Here is a 20,216-nt window from a genome sequence, read left to right as displayed (position 1 = left end):
TCCAAAGTTATTCGATGGCAGTTTTGATTGGCAAAAAGCCCACGTTTTCTACAAAACCACCCATGAAAAAGCAATGCTTGTGTTTAGTTTGTTTTGTCTCTAAGATGTATTTAACCTAAGAGATAAAGAGAGTGACCAATAGATTTAATAGGTTAATGATATAATAGTAAAAAATAAAAAATAAATAAAATATTGAATAAAGTGTAAGAAAGCTATCTTATAGCCATAATCTCTACTAAACGGACTTTAATCGCATTATTTAATATCGTCTAAAGTATTAATAATTCAATTTAAAAAAATAAATAAAAGTATAGTATCACTACCGTGTACGCATCACAAACTTCTGGTTTCTTACCACAATTGCCCAAATTAAGAGTGTGCTTTGAGTTAATTTGGCTTTACCAGTAGTTATTAGTTATAACCATTAGCCAGCATTCATATTTTAGCATTTGCTCACAAAAGCTTCGAAATACATGCAAGGGTATGATTTATATATTAAGATAAATATTTATAATCAAATGATCAGAATGCAAAACAATAGTCCATTTACAACAGTATGGAGTTTCAGTATTCATGGCCAAACATGGGTCACTTTGTTTCTTATTATTATTACTCTCATACAAATCTCACAACCGGTAATTGTTACCGGTCAGCCCCTAACACCAGAAGTAAATCCAGCAGAGAACAACAAATCAGTAGCCACTATAATGGGAGTAGTAATTCTTATGTTTCTCTTTTCCGGTTTCCTTTCTCTCTACTCAGCCAAATGCACCGAACGTCGACACGGAGTCATATTCGATCTCACTTTACCGACCGATGGAAGCGGCCGCCCGTCACAAAACAACCAGCCTAGCAACGGTCTTAATCAAGAAGTTATTGATACATTCCCTACTTTTCTTTACTCCAACGTGAAGGGACTCAAGATTGGGAAAAGCACGTTGGCTTGTGCTGTTTGCTTGAACGAGTTTCAAGACGATGAAACGCTGCGTTTAATCCCTAAATGTAGCCACGTTTATCACCATACTTGTATTGATATTTGGCTTGTTTCACATAACACTTGTCCCGTTTGTCGTGCTAATCTTGTTCCAAGACCCGACGACAATACCGTGCCAGTAACCATTCAAATAGACGAAGAACATCATCCACATGAGTTGAATATTATTAGTTCAACAAACGAGGAAGATATAGAACTTGTTGAAGAGGAACCAAAGGGAGACAACATTAGCATGGAATATTCACCAAAGATAGAGTTGCTTCGTAGGTCTCGCACATATGGTGCACCAACACGGTCAAAATCGACAGGGTTCTTATCAGCACTATTGTTTTCACGGTCGAATTCAACAGGTATGTTGGTGCAACCAGGTGAGGATTGTGAGAGGTTTACACTGAGGTTACCTGATGATGTTCGGAATCAGATGATGAAGAAAACGACCACACTTAAGCGTGCGAGTAGTTGTGTTAGTTTTACAAGAATGAGCAGTGGCACGTGCGGTTATAGGACGAGAAGTGTGGGTTCTGGAAGCGGGAGAGGTCTCGTGGAATACGAGAGGTTTGGAAGTGAGGAAGAGGAGCAATTAGGGGTCTTTAGAAACAGTTGCACTACTAAAATGGTGAGAAAATATCCGGTGAGGTATTTGGGAGTTGATATGGATAATAATGGTGGCGAAAGATCGAGTGATCTTTTGTGTCCTAAGTAGTTTATAGCAGTTCCAAATCTAATTATTCTCACATTTGCACCGAAAGTCCAAACACCGTGGGTTGGATTTATTCCTTCTACTTCTTTTAATAAACATTTGTATTATAAAAGAGATATGTGGATGATTGTTTAGTTAGGTTAAACTTATCGTTTTCATATAATGTTTTGAGAGTAGATAGATAAATTAATGATAGACAATTACCATTGTGTGTTTTATTTAATTACTTTGTAGAGTTCTTTAAGTATCCATTATATTTGTTTGTTTGGTAAATCTTTGATTGTCCTCTGTAATTGATACTTAGTTTATATTTGATTATAGTTTGTATAGTAGAACTGAGAAAATATACATAGGGTTTGTTTTTGGTTTAAAGAAGCAGAAAATGACTATCTTCTTATTAACTTTAATGTGTGCAGTAGTAGGAGTTTAAATGAAACGACTCACTAATCCAACTATATATAAAATATCAGACTTTGTAAATGTTAAGTATCTTAGGATTCCAACAAGGCTTTTGAAAAAAGAAGGGTCATCATTTTGTCTATCTTCAATCTTCGACAACTTCAATATCCTCTCCATTGGTGTGTTCACCAAATTGCAATCAAACATTTTAAATTTCTTCAAAACTTCCTTCTCATAATTTTCTTGAGAAATAAATATACGTTATTCCAATTTCTTTACTTCTAAGCTTGAGTAGTATGATATGAGCCCAACATCAGCCATCTCGAACTCAAGCGTTGTGACTTTTTTGAACTCTTCAAATAAACTTCGATTGTTCCCAATGAATATAAGATCATCTACATAGAGAAAAACAATCAAAATATCTTCATTATAATAAACTTTGACATAAAGAACATATTCATTAAGTCAACGAGCAAACCCATTGTCTTTGAAGTATTTGTCGATGCGACTATTTCATGCTCTTGGTGCTTCCTTTAATCCATACAACGCTCTCTCCAATCTCCAAATTTTATCTTCATGTCCTTTAATCGCATAACTCATTGGCTGCTCAACATAGACCTTTTTCTTTAAGATACCCATTTAGAAATGACAATTTTACATCAAGTTGATAAAGTTTGCACTTATTTTGAGCTGTATAGTGATTACCAAACAAATAGTATCCATGCGAGCAACTAATGCAAAAACTTCTCCATAGTCAACTTTATGTTTTTGTTTGTATCCTTTTGCAACAAGTCTTGCTTTGTATTTTCAACCTCTCCATTAGCATTTTTTTTAGCCTTGTAGCCCATTTGACTTCAATTGCTTCATGGTATTTTGGAAGAGTTGCTAATTCCCAAGTATTGTTCTTCACAATTGATTTGATCTCCTCATCCATGGTTTGTCTCCACCTTTTATCTTTCACTAAGTCATAATTTAATGGCTCACTATCCACCAAGAGACAATAAAACTCTTCAAGGTCAAGAGTAACTTCAATTGACTTTTCATAAGTATCTTCTATATCTTTCGTCTTACTTGGTCTTTCATTTGAACTTTCATCTAGAGAAGTAGGTGATGGAGGAGGTGAAGAAGGTGGAGTTGCATCTTGAATTGATGTTGTGGTCTCTTAATCCTCTTCAAAATATGGAAGGAAATTATAATTTGTTTCTTCTTGACTCTCCCTATTCCATGTAGCATCTTCATCAAATTCAACATCACAACTCACCACTACCTTTTTGTTGCATGGATTGTACAACTTGTAACCTTTAAAATGTGGATCATAGTCAACATATACATGTTTGATGCTTCGATCATCAAACTTGGATGTTTCTTGTTGTGGTACATGTGCATATGCTATGCTCCCAAAGACACGCAAGTGATTAACATTAGGCGTCCTTTCATTCCATGCTTCTAGAGGGATTTGGTTTTGACATTTAAGTCGATAGAGATTTGCCAAATAGATCACACAAGAAACTGCTTCAGCCCAAAACTACTTTGGCATCCTTTTGGTTTTTATCATGCATCTTTCCATGTTTAAAGTAGTTCTATTTTGTCTCTCGACTACTCCATTTTATTGCAGAATCTTGGAACTTTCAACGTACAACGAATTCCATGAGTTGCACATAATTCATTCAACTCATTGGAGGTGAATTCACCTCATCGATCATATCTCAAAGCTTTGATTTCACGACCCTTCTCTTTCTCTACAAGAGCTTTGAAGTTCTTGAAAGCAACAAAAGCTTCTGATTTTTGCTTTAAGAGATAAATCCAAGCCTTTCTACTAAAATTATCAATAAAGATAATGAAATATTTACTCTTATCAAATGAAGATGGATTGATTGGCCCTGTATGCATAAGTTGCAGTGGCTTAGTTGCTCTTGATGTGCCTTCTTTAAGAAAACTTTTTATACCTTTCTTGCCAAGAAGACAACATTCAAACAATTGATTTAGATGATTGATTGAGTGCATCCCTTTAACTATATTATTTTCTCCCATAATTTTAAGTGCACCAAAGTTCAAGTGGCCATACGTACCTCATATGTCAACGTCATGCTTCATCTTAGACACTCATCTTCAAACATTTTGTTTAAATAGTTCTTAGGTTCAAGATAAACATTTTATTTTTCGATATAAGTACCTTAGCAATTAAACTGTTATTTTGTTTTTTGAGCCAAAGATATCTATTTTTCATGAGAATTTCGTATCATTTTCAAGAAGTTGGTCAAAACTCAAAATATTACTCTTTAATTTAAGAACATAGTAAACATCATTAGTCAACTTATGGCTCCCATCTTTAGAAGAGATTATAATCGTACTTTTTCCTTCAATTTTCACTTTTGATGAGTCTCTAAAAAAACATTTCCATTGACCTTTTCATTAAGCTCCACAAATTTCTATTTGCATCCACACATATGGTTAATTGCACCGTTGTCCAATTACCATGAACTATTAGCATCTCTTTCTTCTTCCTTGAATGTTAGCAAAAAAGTTGACTTTTCATATTCGTCAACAAGATTAGCCTCTTCTTCCTCTTTATTGGGAGCATTATGACATTCCTATGAAAAATGGCAAAATTCATGACGGTTATAAGATTCAACTTTATATTTGTCATACCTCATTTCACTTTGATAATACCCATAACCTCATTCTCTTCCACAAACTCTTGGTGATGAGTGACTTCTTTGTTCGTATTTTGATTCACCAGTGAAGCTTCTTCCTACTTAGGCACGACCAAATCCTCGTCCTCTTCCTTGTTCACATCCATGTCTGTTTTGACTATTGAATCCTCTTCCTTGTTCACCTCCATGCCCATTTTGAGTATTTAATAATCTTTCCTTTTCTTCATTATTTCTTCTTGAGCTTGCAAAGAACTTTCTAATTCCTCAATAACACACACCACATAATCGAACTTAAGAGTCAAGGAATGAAGAATCTTCTGCGCTACACGATTACCTTCTATCTTGTATCCATTTCTCTTCATTTGATTAACAATTGTCTTCATCCTTGAGCAATAATATGAAATTGATCTGGAATCCTTCATCTTTAAAGCTTAGAACACTACTAGAAAATTGCATTTTAGCTGCCAATATTATCGTCGGCCCCCAACTCCGACGCTACGATAAAAAAATTGTTTTTAAAGTTTATTGACAATTAGCGTCGGATGGACCGACGCTATGTAAAATAAATCTGACGCTAGTTTATTCATTTAATTTTTTATTTTTTTTTTAATATGTAGCGTCGGACGGGCCGGCGCTAAGTTATTTTTAAACTTTTTAATATTATTTGTGAAATCATATTGAGCCGTAAGTTAAAATTAATAACATATCGTGAACCCTTCTCCTTCTCTCACACTTTGTCAAGGATGAACCCTACATTTTGAATCTGAAATTGAATCCATCACCAGTTCATATTGAATCTGAAATTGAATCCATATTGGTGAGCCCTTCTCTCACACTTTGTCATCGATTCTCATCCCTCTCAATTCCATGAGTATCGACGCCAAACCCGTTCACATCTCAAATCTGTGAGGATCAAACTCGTCCCCCTCTCGAACCTCTGACCCTCTCGAATCTGTGATCCTCTTGAACCTGTCACCGTCACTCTCAGAGTCGCCGTTCAGTGTCGCTGTCTCGCTCTCATGTGTGAACGACTTCAAGGTGCTTATTTGTTATTTATTTTCTGTTTAGAGAACATTGTTATGTAGTATTTGCTAAAGACAATTGTTGAAATTTTGTTTTAAATTAATTATGACACGTTAAGCTCACCCATGAATGCATAGGTTTCACTTTCTTATTAGAACCTCACCCATTGCATTGCCTTTCGTTAAAGCAACCCATTGTCTAGCAATAAAATCAGGTTTCATATCAGACCTCTACACATCCAACAACCTCATAACAACCTATACGTAAAATGCAAGGAACTTAATATTGCTCACCAACTATTCGACGAAATGCCTCAACCAGATACTGTAACATGGAATGCTGTCATTTCAAAGCAACATGATGTTTGTTCTCGCAGTTTCCAATGGTAGACATGCATTAGACATCTCATAGGTTTCTTCATATTGACAATGCAACTGATCTACATATGCCAACAACTGATATTATTTGATTTATGTGCAATTTTTAAACATTGAGAAAGACCTGATTGATATATAGCTTAGAAACAGTGTTAGGAGACAAGAAGAGAACCAATATTGAACACATGATTAAGAGCCACATTTATATTTTTGTATACCACAAATTTGTGGTCCATGCCTATCTAATTTGTTAACATAAGGTAGAAGTTGTATTATCTATTATGATATTTGATATTTAGAAAATTCCTCTAAGACAATACCATGTGAACTTGTATACGCTCTTGTCTCCTATAGTATATTGTTCTACATCAATCATTCATCTAGCCTATGGTTTCTCAATTTTCTTTTAATCTATATATATTCATGTCTACATGCATTTAGGACCAACACAAATCATTCAAATCCTAAAGCATTCCTATTTCAAAAATTTGCTTCTTGCTTACAAGTCCTTCTTTAAAACATTTCTTCTCACGTTTTAATGCAAACAACAACAATGGGTTTTCATTTATCTTGGTAGTATTAGTGAATTTTTCTTGTTATATAGTTGTTGATTTCAATTATTTGTATGTATATTTTCTTCAAGTAGGAAAGGCAAATGGTTTAAACTTGGATAGTAGTCGCCTGTGTCAGTTTTGCAGTGGTTTAAACTTCAAGTAGGAAAGGCAAATGGTTTAAACTTGGATAGTAGTCGCCTGTGTCAGTTTTGCAGTGGTTTAAACTTCAAGTAGGAAAGGCAAATGGTCTAGAGCTTTATCTATAAATAGAAGGCGTTTGTGTCAGTTTTACAACGGATTATCTTGGATATTCATTTTGCATAGGTTGAAAGGCAAATGGTTTAAACTGTGAATTTAAGTGGCAGCATACACATGTTAATTATATGTTGTTTTGCAGATATCAACCTCAATGCAAATATGACTTTTGTTGTTGAAGAGTTCAAGAATTGCATACTCCAATAAAAGATGGTGGTCCTTTCTGGAAGCTTTAAAAGAACTCGCATTTTGTGGTTGGACTAGATAATATCAACAAAAATTCAAAGTTTTGTTTCTCCCTGATAAAAATTCTGAGGTAATTATGATTTTTTTGTAGCTTTCTATTTGTTTGCTCATTCTTTCATAAGTAATTCTGAGGTAATTCTGAGTGTTCCTAAGTGATTGCTATTGTAGATGATACATTTGCCAATTGGATTATTTGTTTGATGGTGCTGAGTGAAAACAAAATTTTCCAATTCGATTATTTTTTGAAGTTTTCATTTTTTTTTGTCTTCCTATGATTTTAATATATGCTCATTTTCATATCCCAAACTGTTCTAATAAAACATTTATCAATTATATGTCATCATAAAATTAATTTAATTGAGTTTTTTCAAACACCACCTATTGTGTTATTCAACAATTAGGCAAGTGGCTTAGCATGACATATAGATTTGCTTAGTGATCAAAGGGATTATTTGTGGTTTATGATAGAGAAGGTATATTTTTATTTGAATATTAATTCAGTATGGTTATGTGTCTCTATATGTTGCACATGAATAAACAAACACATGAAGTAGCCATCACTATTGGCTTCTAGTTTGGTGCTTGTGTATTAGATAACCCTGTTAAATTCTGAAGCATAGAACTGACAGTGGACGCTTTGTCTAGATTGGCACATAGACACCAATAATAAGTTGAGAAAATAGAAGCGGTTGAGTCTAACCACTTATGTCAATGTCATGAGTGTTGGAGATGCCTTCACTCTAAAGTGTTGGACAAAGCTTAAATGTGGTATTTGGCATTAGCTGAATATTTGTTTTCCTTTTCCTCTCAAGACTGTTCAAAATTCTCAAGTTCATATGCATGTAGCCAGTTTCGTTAGTCAAGGATTTTGAATATAATGCTTTTGTGATTAGAAATGATTAATGATAGACATAATTGTGTGGTTTAATAATTGTTTACAACTCCATTTAGTGAGAAGAAACTTTGTTGGTTTGTTAATTTATATCTTGTATAGTTTTGTTGACTTTATCGTCTTGAAGTTTTGGAATTCATTTCTGGTGTTGAAAAGGAGTTGTAAGCCTGTAATCATGGATGTTATTTGGAAACGTGTGTATTTGGTGCAACTGTATTATGGTTATAAGAGGTGCAGATTTCTTGTTGGCCGACTTTGTGTATGTCTTTCTATCTATGGGCCCATTGTCGCCTTGCTTGCATAAAATGAATGTTTTTTTGTAATTGGTAATTTGAGTCATTTGCATATCATCATATGACTAAATAAATCTCTTAGCCCCTATTTGACGAATAAAATCACCACTTTATGAAGCTTTTATTGAAAATTTATAGAGATTGTTTACGCTAAATTTTTGTGATGTTAATGATAGATCATTTTCTAAATATACTATGGTTATTGTTATTACGTTCATGTTGATTTTTAAATTATGTTGTTGGGTTTTAATCAAACTATTATTTTGTATGTCAGGAAAATCGAGGAACATAAGCCAAGAGAACAAAGATTCAAGGCCAACGAGAACAAGCCTGTTATGACAGAGTGATGACAGCTTTGGCTGGTGCTACGGAAATAGCATGAAATAGCATGGTATTTTTATTTATTTTACTGGTGCTACGGAAGTTGACATTTTGCTTTGATTTATAGGCTTTCATTTTGGTTAGGTTAAGATTTTGAAGAATCGTGTTATTCCTATTAGTATCTTTTTGTAAATTTGTTTTCTATTTCGGATTTTTGCTTTTATTTGGTGCAGTGTAGTTTAGTTCTTTTTGTAACTTATTTAACATATGTATTAGTTATTGCTATTGTATTGATTTTGGATTAGATGAACACTGAATATACTAGTGTATATCGAGACATTCTTGCAAAATCTGTTGATGATTGGGTTGAGTTGTTGGTTGCATTTGATGGGTAGTTTGTTACATGCATCTTAGTTAAAATTGTGATTTCAGTTTGTAAAATCACACTATTTTGCAATAATGTTTACCCTCAACAATTAGTGAGTTTTATATATGAAATTAGAAGCATACAACAACTACTGCCGATTTTTTTGACTAATATTTGTTGACATTAGCGTCGGCCATCCGACGCCACTGTTTTTCCCCAAGCTGACGTGGCAACTGGCATATTTAGCGTCGGATGTTTCAATTTTATAGATAGCGTCAACGTAGCTTCCGTCCGTCCGACGCTAAGATAGCGTCAGACGGTGTTTGGCCGACGCTAGTCATTAGCTTCGACTATTTTAGCCTAGGCTCGACACCGACGCTAAATCGCCCTTAGCGTCGGCTTTTGGCCGACGCTAAATCCTGTTTTTCTAGTCGTGGAAATCTTCCTTAGAGATTGTTGTCTTATCTTCTTCACTTTGTAAATGTCTTGGAGTGATTTCTCCAAAATCTCCAAATCTTCCTTTGAATTTGTAGTATCGATAATCTTCTCAAACATAGAATCATCCAAACATTGATTAATGAGAGTAAGAGCTTGTTGATCCTTCTTCTCTGTCTTTGCCAAAACCTCATTCTCAGTGTGAGACAATCTATCTTCATCTTGTGACTCATCATAGCCTTTTTCCAATATCTCTCATACACCTTGAGAGACAAGCAATGCTTTCATATGAATGCACCATTTTTCATAATTGTCTTTTTTTTTTTTTTAGAAGAGGAAAGTGGAAAGTAATGTAGTCATGAGTCGTCATTTCTCAAAATGCTTGATGCTTAATGTCAACTACAAGGGAATATTTATAGGTACAAATAGATAACTCTAGATATATATCTAGGAGTTTCTTAATTAATATCCATTTCTAAGTACATCTTATATTTTTCTATAATTAAATCACTTCTAATTAATTCTCACATGGTAATTCTATATGGTTTTAGATTTATCTAATTTCAAATTATTAATAATAGAACACACATCAAAGTTGTTGCACCCTCTTGAATTATGGCTCAACGCCATAGATCAGCTCTAGTTGGAAACCTTCATCGGAGCAATCACAAAATAAACACTGATTTTAGACGAAACTACAATTTTAGAAAACTGGTTTACAGCCGCAACATAAACTTTAACGACTTACCCTTCGCACCTATAGATAATAAAGAAACCATAAGAGTCAATCTCCCATCGAGACGAGCCTTTCAATTATCGATTAATTGCTACTGCATCAGCATTAACAACATCCAATCATTTTTTTCTTTATTTATGATTGGATTTATATTGCTATAGTTCATCGCCAAACTTGTTCTCACGATAATTTTCAGCATTATCAATTTTAAAGAGAACGGCTATCTTTAAGGCTTATTATGAGTTTTGGTCAACAAAAAAGGCTACCAAACTCAACCACAAATGAATTTTTAATCACTACAATTTCATGATCTTGGACGGGTTAATCGATAATTAAGAGGAGAGTCCTTATATATATATATAGTGTGTTGTGTCTTGTGTCAAAGTGGATTCTCATCCAAATTCCATGTCGGGTATCTTGAAAAAGAACAAGTGATCGAATAGTTATTATATATATGGAGAGTTAGTTTGAATTTTATTCACCACAACAATCTAGTCTATTGAGGTGAATTGGGGGCTTGGGTTGCTTGGCTAGAAGATGATGAAGAATCTTTCAGCGGCTCAGTAGAAGATTAAATTTCAAATATGTGTCATGGCTGATAAACATAAAGATGATTAGGTAAGAAACTATGAACTTGAAATTTACCTTCTTATGATGAATTTCAAAATGCCTTGTGGAACTTCATGAGGAAACGTAAAGGATAACTAAAATGGTAGGATTTCAAAGAAAAACAATATTAACTTTGGAATCTAAGTTTTCAAAAATGGAAAAAGAACTAGCTAATGTCTTTTAAGTTTTTCATGAAAATGTTATTTTCATGTTTCATATGAGAAACCTCATGATGAACCTCAACTCTTGGGTAGATGGATGAACTTTGCTTTTTGTAAAATATTTGAAGATTTATACAAATTACCTCAATATATGCATGTACAAAATATCCCACGGTATAAAAATTAGAACAATGATATTTGAACACAATTTTAAATATAAATACAAACATAAGTAGATGTGGTCCCTACACAATCTCTCTCTTCATCTAATTTATCTTTTTTTTTTTACTTTCCCCCTTTTTTATCTCTCTTTCTTCGTTTTTTTCTTCTTCCTCTACAAAAATAAACCCCACACATTCATCTTCCCTTTCTTCCATAATTCCTCCTTCTTCCTTTTATTTACTGATTTTAATTAAATTTTTTATAAAGTAACTTGAGCAACCTTATCTCCTCATTTGGAAGATAACTTCTCATTTCCTTCTTTCCCACAATGTTAAGTTTCAAATTTTGTCTTTCATTTAAGATAATATAAACATTATTGGTTAATGAAGTATAATAGGTGGTTAATAACTTACTTTTGTCTAAAAATTAGGGTTGTATTATAAGATTGTGTTAATTTATTATATGTTGTTGTTCATGTTGGAAGTAATACATTATTTTTGGATCTTTTGTCACAATTCAACACAACTATGTGATAAAATGTAAAATGTTTTATCAATTTTGTCACTTTTTTATATGACATTTTGTTGCAACAAACAATCAAGTAAATGGATTGTATGATAATCATGTACGTGGTTTATCACTTTTGTCACTTTTTTGTCATTAATGGATTTGAACAGAATATTTGGTCATTCTTATCAGACAGAATATAAATCTGATCAATGGCTTTAAGAAACATGGTTAATCTTGTGAACAATTTGGTTAATAGATTCACTACGCGAAAAACTGCATTTTACAGCGCTTTTTTTAATCCATTTACAGCGCTTTTTTTTAAAAAAAAGCGCTGTAGAATCGAGCGCTGTAAAAGATACAATAGCGCTTTTAAAAAAGCGCTATAAAATATGTAAATATAACGCGCGCGTTATGCACATTTTACAGCGCTTTTTCAAAAAAGCGCTGTAAAATGCACACCCATTATATGAGTTATGGGTCTGCTTTTAGAGCGCTTTTTAACAAAAGCGCTGTAAAATGCACACCCATTATATGAAATTATGGGTCTGCATTTTACAGCGCTTTTGTTGTATATTTTACAGCGTTTTCTCAAGAAAGCGCTGTAAAATGTACACCATTATAGCGCTTTACAACAACATTTTACAGCGCTTTTTAAAAAAAGCGCTGTAAAATGTGTTTTTTTTTTTTTAAGCGCTGTAAATTAAATATTTGAAATGAAAAGCGCTTTTTAGCTTTTTATGGTATTTTTTTTAGAAAGCGTTGTCTTTTATCTTTGTATCCAAAATTATTTTGATCCAAAATCAGTTCACAATCAGTGCACACAACAACAAAACATATTCAAATACCATAAGCAGTTCACACAATCAGTAGAACAGAAATCAGAAATTTGTAACTTAATTAACATATATGTAACTCTGTAACTCTGTAATTTACAACCTAATTAAGTACATTCAGATACATATATATAACCTAATTTACAACCTAATTAACTACATTCAGATACATATATATATATAACCTAATTTACAACCTAAACTACATTCAGATCCATATGCATGTTCATATATTGTGTCCTATGATCATTTACATATAATAACTAACAGAATACACATAATATGCACTAGCTACCATATAATATTCAGATCCCTTGCCCAGCAGCAAGCTATTTCCCAGAAAATCAAATAATTTGCATGTCAAGCACATACTGACACCAGTCTTCCTTTAATTCCATCAGATCTTCCTCAGAATATGATGGACTGGAATTGTCAAAGTACTGCAATATAAAAATTGAACATATTATATTAAGTTAGTATCAAATATATAGATAATTTATATATGAAAATCATATAATGAAAATACCGTACCGTTTCTGGGATAATAGTTTTATTCTTCTCAACAATCTCCTTCATGAATCTCAATATGTAGTACCCACAGTCGATGTTATTTGTTTGACGAGGGCACTTTATTGAGATCCATGTAATGTTATTAGACTTCTGCTTCGACACTTTAGCACCTCTTTGAGCTCGATAAACTTTTAAGGCACTATCGAATGAATAAATGTGATTATTAGAGCATGAATATTTAAATATATATATATGTAAGAAATAAATGAATATTACTTACGTGTCGAGCATAGTCTTTATTCCGGGGTGATTGGTGTAATCGCCGTGCACGGGATCCAAATAGTATATCACTTCAGAGACCGCATTGATTGCAAATAGCACCCAATGTGCCCTACAACAACAAAAAATTGGTTAAGCAATTTTGTTTATACACAACTAATAAATTAAATTCTCATCAATTAAAAAAGATAAAATTACGTACCCTGAATTATATGGTGCCAAGAACAATTTATCATTTTCTATATTTCCTAAAAACATATCTACAATGTATTTCTTTACATTGTCTGGATCGAGTTTCCACATCGACATCTTATGCGGAGACAAGAATGAGTATTTATTTGACAATTTCCTCGTGCACACGACCTTCTCGTACAAGAACCTTCAATGAAAATTTTAAACTAGATTAATTACCAATACATTTAATTAATTACCAATAAATGCAATTAAAAGTATTTTTTACCTTATGTACAAGCTGATTACAGTAGCACTGAGCTCCTTATGTTCGAGAAGTTCGTATATGTGCTCCTTTTCGAGATATTCAACATACTCATCTCCAAATATATCTTTATTCATGTGTATGATGGGCGAATCGTTGCTGCTGCCCATGTTCCTTTTTATTTGGATGTCAAGACACGCCCCGTATTTACCAAGGCGTGGCTGACTTTTATTAGGAGCAGCAGCAGCAGCGACTGATTTTCTCCGATCCAGATTTTTTGTTGCTGCAAGTTTGGCAGCTTTATTACCCTCCGGCCTTTGTGATTTGGTAGCTCTATTAACCTCCAATTTTTGAGGTTTGCTGCCGTTTTTTGGCTGTAGGGGTGGTTTATTTATTTGGACCTACAAAAATGAGGTAAAATATAAATATGGTCAATGGCTTTAAGAAACATGGTTAATGTTGTGAACAACTTAATTAATGAATTCGAACTAAAACCTTGGGCATTCTAATCAAACAAGATATAAATCTGGTTAATGACTTAAAACAATATGGTTAATTCCTTGCACAACTTGGTTAATGGATTTGAAAAAAAAGTTTGGTCATTCTAATCAAACAATATAAACTTGGTTAATGGCTTTAAGAAACATGGTTAATATTGTGAACAACTTGGTTAATGATTTCAAACAGAAAACTTGGGTATTCTAATCAAACAAGATATAAATCTGGTTAATGACTTGAAACAATATGGTTAATTCCTTGCACAACTTGGTTAATGGATTTGAACAGAAAGTTCATAAAAACTGAAAGAAAAAAACTCAAAATTTCATACATATTTGTTCATAAAAGAAAGAAAGAAAGTTCATACATATTTGTTCAAAAAAAAAAAAAACAGAAAGAAAAAAAATAACAGGTAAAAAGTGTAGTTCAAACGCCACCAACTACATTGCTATAGTGAACTTCCCACAAACTTAAAATATGTTCATAAGACACTTATTTTTTCTTCTTCTTCTTTTTATCCGGATTCACAAATGGACTTTGATTGACTACACTTTTAACTCGCTTTCTTAGTTTATCTTTCATTCTCGTAATTATGTTTGACGATGCCATGTCTTAAAGCTTCAGAACTGTAGAAAAATAATACCAAAACTCACATAGTCGGTACATAGAAACCTAAGCTTTTGACTGCCATGTTAATAAATTGCAAATCTTTTCCCCACAAGGTTGCCAGCAGATGCTGATGATAAAAGAACAATTAGCAATGTAGACTGACACTAACTTTTCTGATCCAATGGGAGATAAGATTAACGTGATTATTCAAGAAATTGCACAGATTCCAATCCAATAAAAAAAACACATTCAAATTAATTCAACTTTGGGGAAAAATTCTTCATTTATCAATTCAAGTATAATCAAGGAACATATAAAATTCTTAAACAAAATACAAGAAATATAAAAATAAAACAACACTCAACATAAAACAAAAACTAACATAAACTAAATAAAAATAAAGAAACACGGAGGTGCCCGACTAGGTAACGGTACTAGTGGATATCAAGATTCAAGTCCTCCCACTGAGGTGGAGAGGTAATGTCATAATTGTTGTAATAAAAATATTGTAGACCAATGTGGTCTACATTCAAGTCATGCAAATTATATAACCACATCATTTGAAACCGATGCTCATTTGTTCTCTCATCTGGGGTTGTTGCTCTAGGAGAAGGGGTTGTTGCTACGAATGTCTTGCAAAATTATCCTCATCAATTTTATCTCTTCATTCTCAAACCATACATCTGTTGTTGACTGGTTTATAAGGACTCATTATAACATCAGTTAGTTCACTACAACCCCTGTGATAGACATAATAGATGAATAATGGAAGCATGCCTCAAGACTACCTCGTAATCATTTGCTAACTGAACAATATTTTCAGAGATTAATTAACCTTCCCAAATCAATGGGGAGTCTCTTCACTAGTGCATAAACCCCTAAAGGTCTTTTTGACCAAGCCTTGGCTTCTAAGTTGAGAGAAGTCAGGTGGATTAATGAGAAAATTTTAGGAAAATAAGGTTTCCACTAGGCTCCTAGTTGGCCTAGATTTGCCAACAAGTCCATTTAGTCAATGTTAGTGGCATATTTTTCCCTCATTCTCGCTAGCCAACATAGTGATGGGGCCTCTATTTCAAGCAATGCATTTATAGTATCCTTAAAGAGTACTACATATTTCCCTCTCATATAGAATATCAATGTTAGAGTCTCATTCTTCTTCACATGTGCATTGGTGTAGAAAAATTTTACCCAAGCTTCATTGGCTTTAAAAATGTAAGTTTTGAATTTCAACCACTTTTTATTTTTCAACTCCTGGATGAAAATTGGATCATCCATGGCGTTAAGATCAAAGGGTCTATAGGAATCAATCTTATGGATGAGTGTTGTTGGAACCAAGTTGATTTTCCTTCTTGTGATTTTGATGTTAACAAACGTATTTTATGAGAACAATTGGTTTGGACTAATGGCTTTATTAAGTGCGATGGAATTTGAACAAGAAATTAGAAGAAAATAATAGAAGCAAGAAATACAACGAAAAATATTAGAGGAAATGGCCAGAGGAAAAGGCTAGAGGAAGTGACCATAAGAAGTGACTAGAGGAAGTAAAAAGGTCAGAGAAAACGAAATCCAATCAGTCAACAAAATTATTAGAATTAGAAAAATGCACATTTTGGAAAAGTACGCGCATCTGCCTCTATTAGCGTGCTTTTTGTAGTTCAACATGTTTCTAGTAGTTTAGTGTGTTTTTTATAGTTCAATGTGCTTCTAACAACTCATTGTGTCTTTGGTAATTTAACGTGTCTCTGGAGTTTCCATACCTCTGATGAACAATACTTCTCCATGCCTCTGATGAACAATACTTTTGCAAGCCTATGATGAACAATACTTATATTTGCCTCTAATGAACAATACTTTTGCATACCTTTGATGAACAGTACTTTCAGCATGTTTCTAATGAACAGTACTTTTAAGCATGGCTCTGAAGTCTACTATTCAAGTCTGCCTCTAAAGCTCATGTTCTGCAAGCTCAAATAATTGCAACATATTCTAAAATGGTGCATCTGATAAGCAGCCTTTGAAGTTTCATTGATTCTAATAATGCAACAAAGGCAAAGTTTCCCATGCCACTAATTCTAAGTCACTCAGTTTTTCCTCTAACAGAATTATTCAAGCAACACAAGATCTAACTCAAACAATCAAGTCAGTGATTTTGATGGAGATAAGTCAACGTCTTTGATGGAAGGTCAAAGGATTTGATAGATTGCTCAAAACATATTGAACTTAGTCGTATCCTTACTTCTGAAGGTCCAAGAACAAGCCCAACATTGTTCCCGCCCAAATCAAATCAAGCGTATGAAGGAAGACTCAAGTGAAACGATTTGCAAATGTAATCTGAACATATTCGCACAATATCTTTCTAGAAGAATTGCTCATAAAAGATTCATAAATAAATAATTGGCTACGGGTCATATTATCAAAACGAATCTTTTAGAATTAAACTAAAACCCTAATTTTAACTATAAATAGATACTTGAGGGTGAAGAAGAATTCAATGAACCAACAAACTCATAAATGCCAAAAGCTCAATTCCTTCACATGATTTTCTTGAGAAATAAATGTACCTTATTCCAATTGCTTTACCTCTAGGCTTAAGTAGTATAACATGAGCCCAACATCATGTTGGAACCAAGTTGGTTTTATACTTAGAGTTTTGATGATAACAAGAGTATTTTATAAGAACAATACATTTAACTTCACAGAGTATAAAAGAAGATTCGTGTCTTTTACGAAAATCTAAAATAAGATATGATTCAGATTTATAGCTAAAGAGAATCTAAAATAAGATTTGATTCAAATTTATAATTGAAGAAAATATAAAATAAGATTTTATTTAGATTTATAATTGAAGAAAATCTAAAATAAGATTTGATTCAGCTTTATAATTGAAGAAAATCTTTGACCAAGTTGAAAATAAGATATGGTCAAGATTTGATTATAAAAAAATACGAACATAATCAATCTAAACAACTTACAAACTCAATCTGAACAAAATACAAACAAAATCAATCTAAAAGAAATGCTCAGATTATATTCATAAATATAGAATTGGCTAAAGAACATATTATCAAAAAAACAACTTATTCATAATTGTTTTTGAATAAGATCATTGTTGACCAATCTTTTGTATCCAACCTGATAGTGGTTTAGTTCCTTCTTCAATATGGGGTTGTCAGGTTGTTAGAAAAAGACTTGGCTTGAAGGGTCAAGGTGGTTAGTTCCTCAAAAGTCTGGGGTTGTCAGACTGTTTGGGAAGACTGGCTTGGAAAGTCAAGTACTTTGTAATTCAATGTATTTGAATTAGTGGATTAAAGCCTTCTGAATGACGGGACTGGATGTAGCCAAGTTATTGGTGAACTAGGATAAATCTATATGTCCAATTATTTATGCTTTCATTGTTTGCTGTCTCTAAACCCAATTGCTTCTACTCCGAGTAAGTTACCAAAACTAAACCTATTTTTTAATAAATTATCAAAAAGTTATCAACTTTGTCAAACACAATTCAACCCCCTTCTCATGTTTGCACCTTTAATAGGCATCATAGCTTGATCTCAAGGCTTAGCACTTTATAGTGTTTGAGGAAATATCCAAGGGTTCAACATGTATGGATTCAGTAAAGAAGCTGTTAGAGGAAACTTCAATATACCATCTTAGTTTGATGGAGAACTTTTTGAGTACTGGAATAACAGGCCGAGAAATTTATTTATTTAACAAGATCCTGAACTTTGGGACTTCGTAGAAGATCGTTATACTGCTCTAAAGAATACTGATGTTAGTAAGATTCCAAAGAAATGGATGGATATTGATTAGAAGAAGATATAAAACATGCATCATAAGTCCAAAACATTCATGATAAATGCAATCAATTTCAAGGAGTTTGACAAGTGCACCAACAAGGAGACAATAAAAATTATTTATGATAGTCTGATTCTAACCTATGAAGGAAGCAAGCAAGTTCAAGAAGCAAAAGTCAAGATCATGGAAGATGATGAAGACATTGAAACAATGCTTTCCAAATTCCAGACTCTGGTCTCATGATTAAAGGTACATGATCATGTGAAGAAAATTCTTAGGAATCTGACAAGCAAGTGGAGACCTAAAATCAATGTCAATCAAGAAGCAAATGATCTGAATACTCCTAAGCTAGAGGAACTAATTAGCGCTCTTAGATCACATGAAGTTGAGCTTGAAGAAGATGAGCCCAAGAAGAAGAAGAAGAAGACTTTGGCCTTGAAATCCAAGTAGAAGAAGGTTCTAAAGGCAACAACAAAATTAGAGGATAATGATTTAGATGATCAGAATCTGAACTCAGAGGAAGAGGAGATTGCCTTCATATCTAGAAGAATTCAGAGGATGTGACATAACAAGAGGAAATATTTGAAGTAACAATGTCAATTATAAGGAAGGGGGGTTTGAATTATAATTGCCCCTTTTTAAAATTTCCTGTTTAAAACTGAAAGCTTAACTCAAGATTGATCTTGGTTATAACGAAGATTGATCTTGGTTAGTAAAAAATAGCAACATCAATTTTATCAATATAAAATCTGATTGTCAAGCATAAAGTAAATAGAGATAGAGATAAAGTGATTATACACGCATATATCCTGGTTCACCCAAACACGGGTTACGTCCAGTCCTCACAAATGTGAGATTTTCCACTATGTGCTCAAAGGCAAGATTGTTCTTGGTTGTCACACTATTTTTCACAGATCAATCTTGATCTTTACACAGTTTCTACCCTTCTACCTAAAAAGGATTTCATCAGTTCTACCTTACTATTTTAGAAACGATTTTGCGAGCTACCTTTCAAAACATGAAAGGATTTTTATAAACCATTCAAGCTTATGTTAACAAAATAACCTTGAGTTACAAAGTGGTGATTTTGAGAATGTTTAGAATCTGGGTATTTACTCAACTCTTGTTTGAGAAATAGATTCTATAAATAGAACTCAGTTGGTACTGATTCTAACACAACACAAAGATTAAAACAACAAGCTTTAAGAATGATATTGAGACACTTGAGTATGATTGAATGATTGATGCTTTTCTTGGCACTTTGAGTTGTGTATTTTTCTTTATCTTTAAGATGTATTTATAAGCTTCAATAGAGCTTTAGGACATCTCATATATCCATCGAAATAGGGCCAGCTGTAATGAAGGAGTGGTTGGATAAAGCCAGTCATAAAGCAAGAGTGATTATGCTAAATCCAGGAACGTTCTTGACCTCCAAGATCGGCCTTCGAATTTGTTGGTGATGAGATGACTTGTACTTGTGATTTTGACAGTTGTCTTAGATGATTGCTTGTTTTTCAGTTACGTGTGTAGGTATAGATTGACAGTACAATCAACAGTGTACTTTACTTCTT

General features: G+C 33.2%; 2 protein-coding genes and 1 long non-coding RNA gene across 3 annotated transcripts; 2 read left to right on the top strand and 1 right to left on the bottom strand.

Annotated features, from left to right (window-relative positions):
* Nucleotides 1–274: 274 nt before the first annotated feature.
* LOC101489706 (RING-H2 finger protein ATL34-like) lies at nucleotides 275–1,917 on the top strand. The gene has a single exon (XM_004513702.4). The coding sequence runs from the start codon at nucleotides 474–476 to the stop codon at nucleotides 1,695–1,697; it is 1,224 nt and encodes a 407-aa protein (XP_004513759.2). The 5' UTR covers nucleotides 275–473; the 3' UTR covers nucleotides 1,698–1,917.
* A 3,519-nt stretch (nucleotides 1,918–5,436) lies between these two features.
* Nucleotides 5,437–9,199, top strand: LOC113784104 (uncharacterized). Its single transcript, XR_003470133.2, has 3 exons — nucleotides 5,437–5,785; nucleotides 7,099–7,272; nucleotides 8,662–9,199. It is a non-coding gene; the product is annotated as an uncharacterized lncRNA (long non-coding RNA).
* A 3,595-nt stretch (nucleotides 9,200–12,794) lies between these two features.
* LOC140919252 (probable ubiquitin-like-specific protease 2B) lies at nucleotides 12,795–14,012 on the bottom strand. The gene is made up of 4 exons (XM_073364923.1): nucleotides 13,513–14,012; nucleotides 13,312–13,422; nucleotides 13,053–13,230; nucleotides 12,795–12,961 (listed from the first exon to the last, which is right to left on the bottom strand). The coding sequence occupies exons 1-4, from the start codon at nucleotides 13,617–13,619 to the stop codon at nucleotides 12,866–12,868; spliced, it is 492 nt and encodes a 163-aa protein (XP_073221024.1). The 5' UTR covers nucleotides 13,620–14,012; the 3' UTR covers nucleotides 12,795–12,865.
* Nucleotides 14,013–20,216: the final 6,204 nt, after the last annotated feature.

Source organism: Cicer arietinum, chromosome 2, assembly GCF_000331145.2.
Source record: "Cicer arietinum cultivar CDC Frontier isolate Library 1 chromosome 2, Cicar.CDCFrontier_v2.0, whole genome shotgun sequence".
In the NCBI taxonomy this organism is placed as follows: Eukaryota; Viridiplantae; Streptophyta; class Magnoliopsida; order Fabales; family Fabaceae; genus Cicer; species Cicer arietinum.
This window is presented reverse-complemented; position numbering and strand designations above follow the sequence as displayed.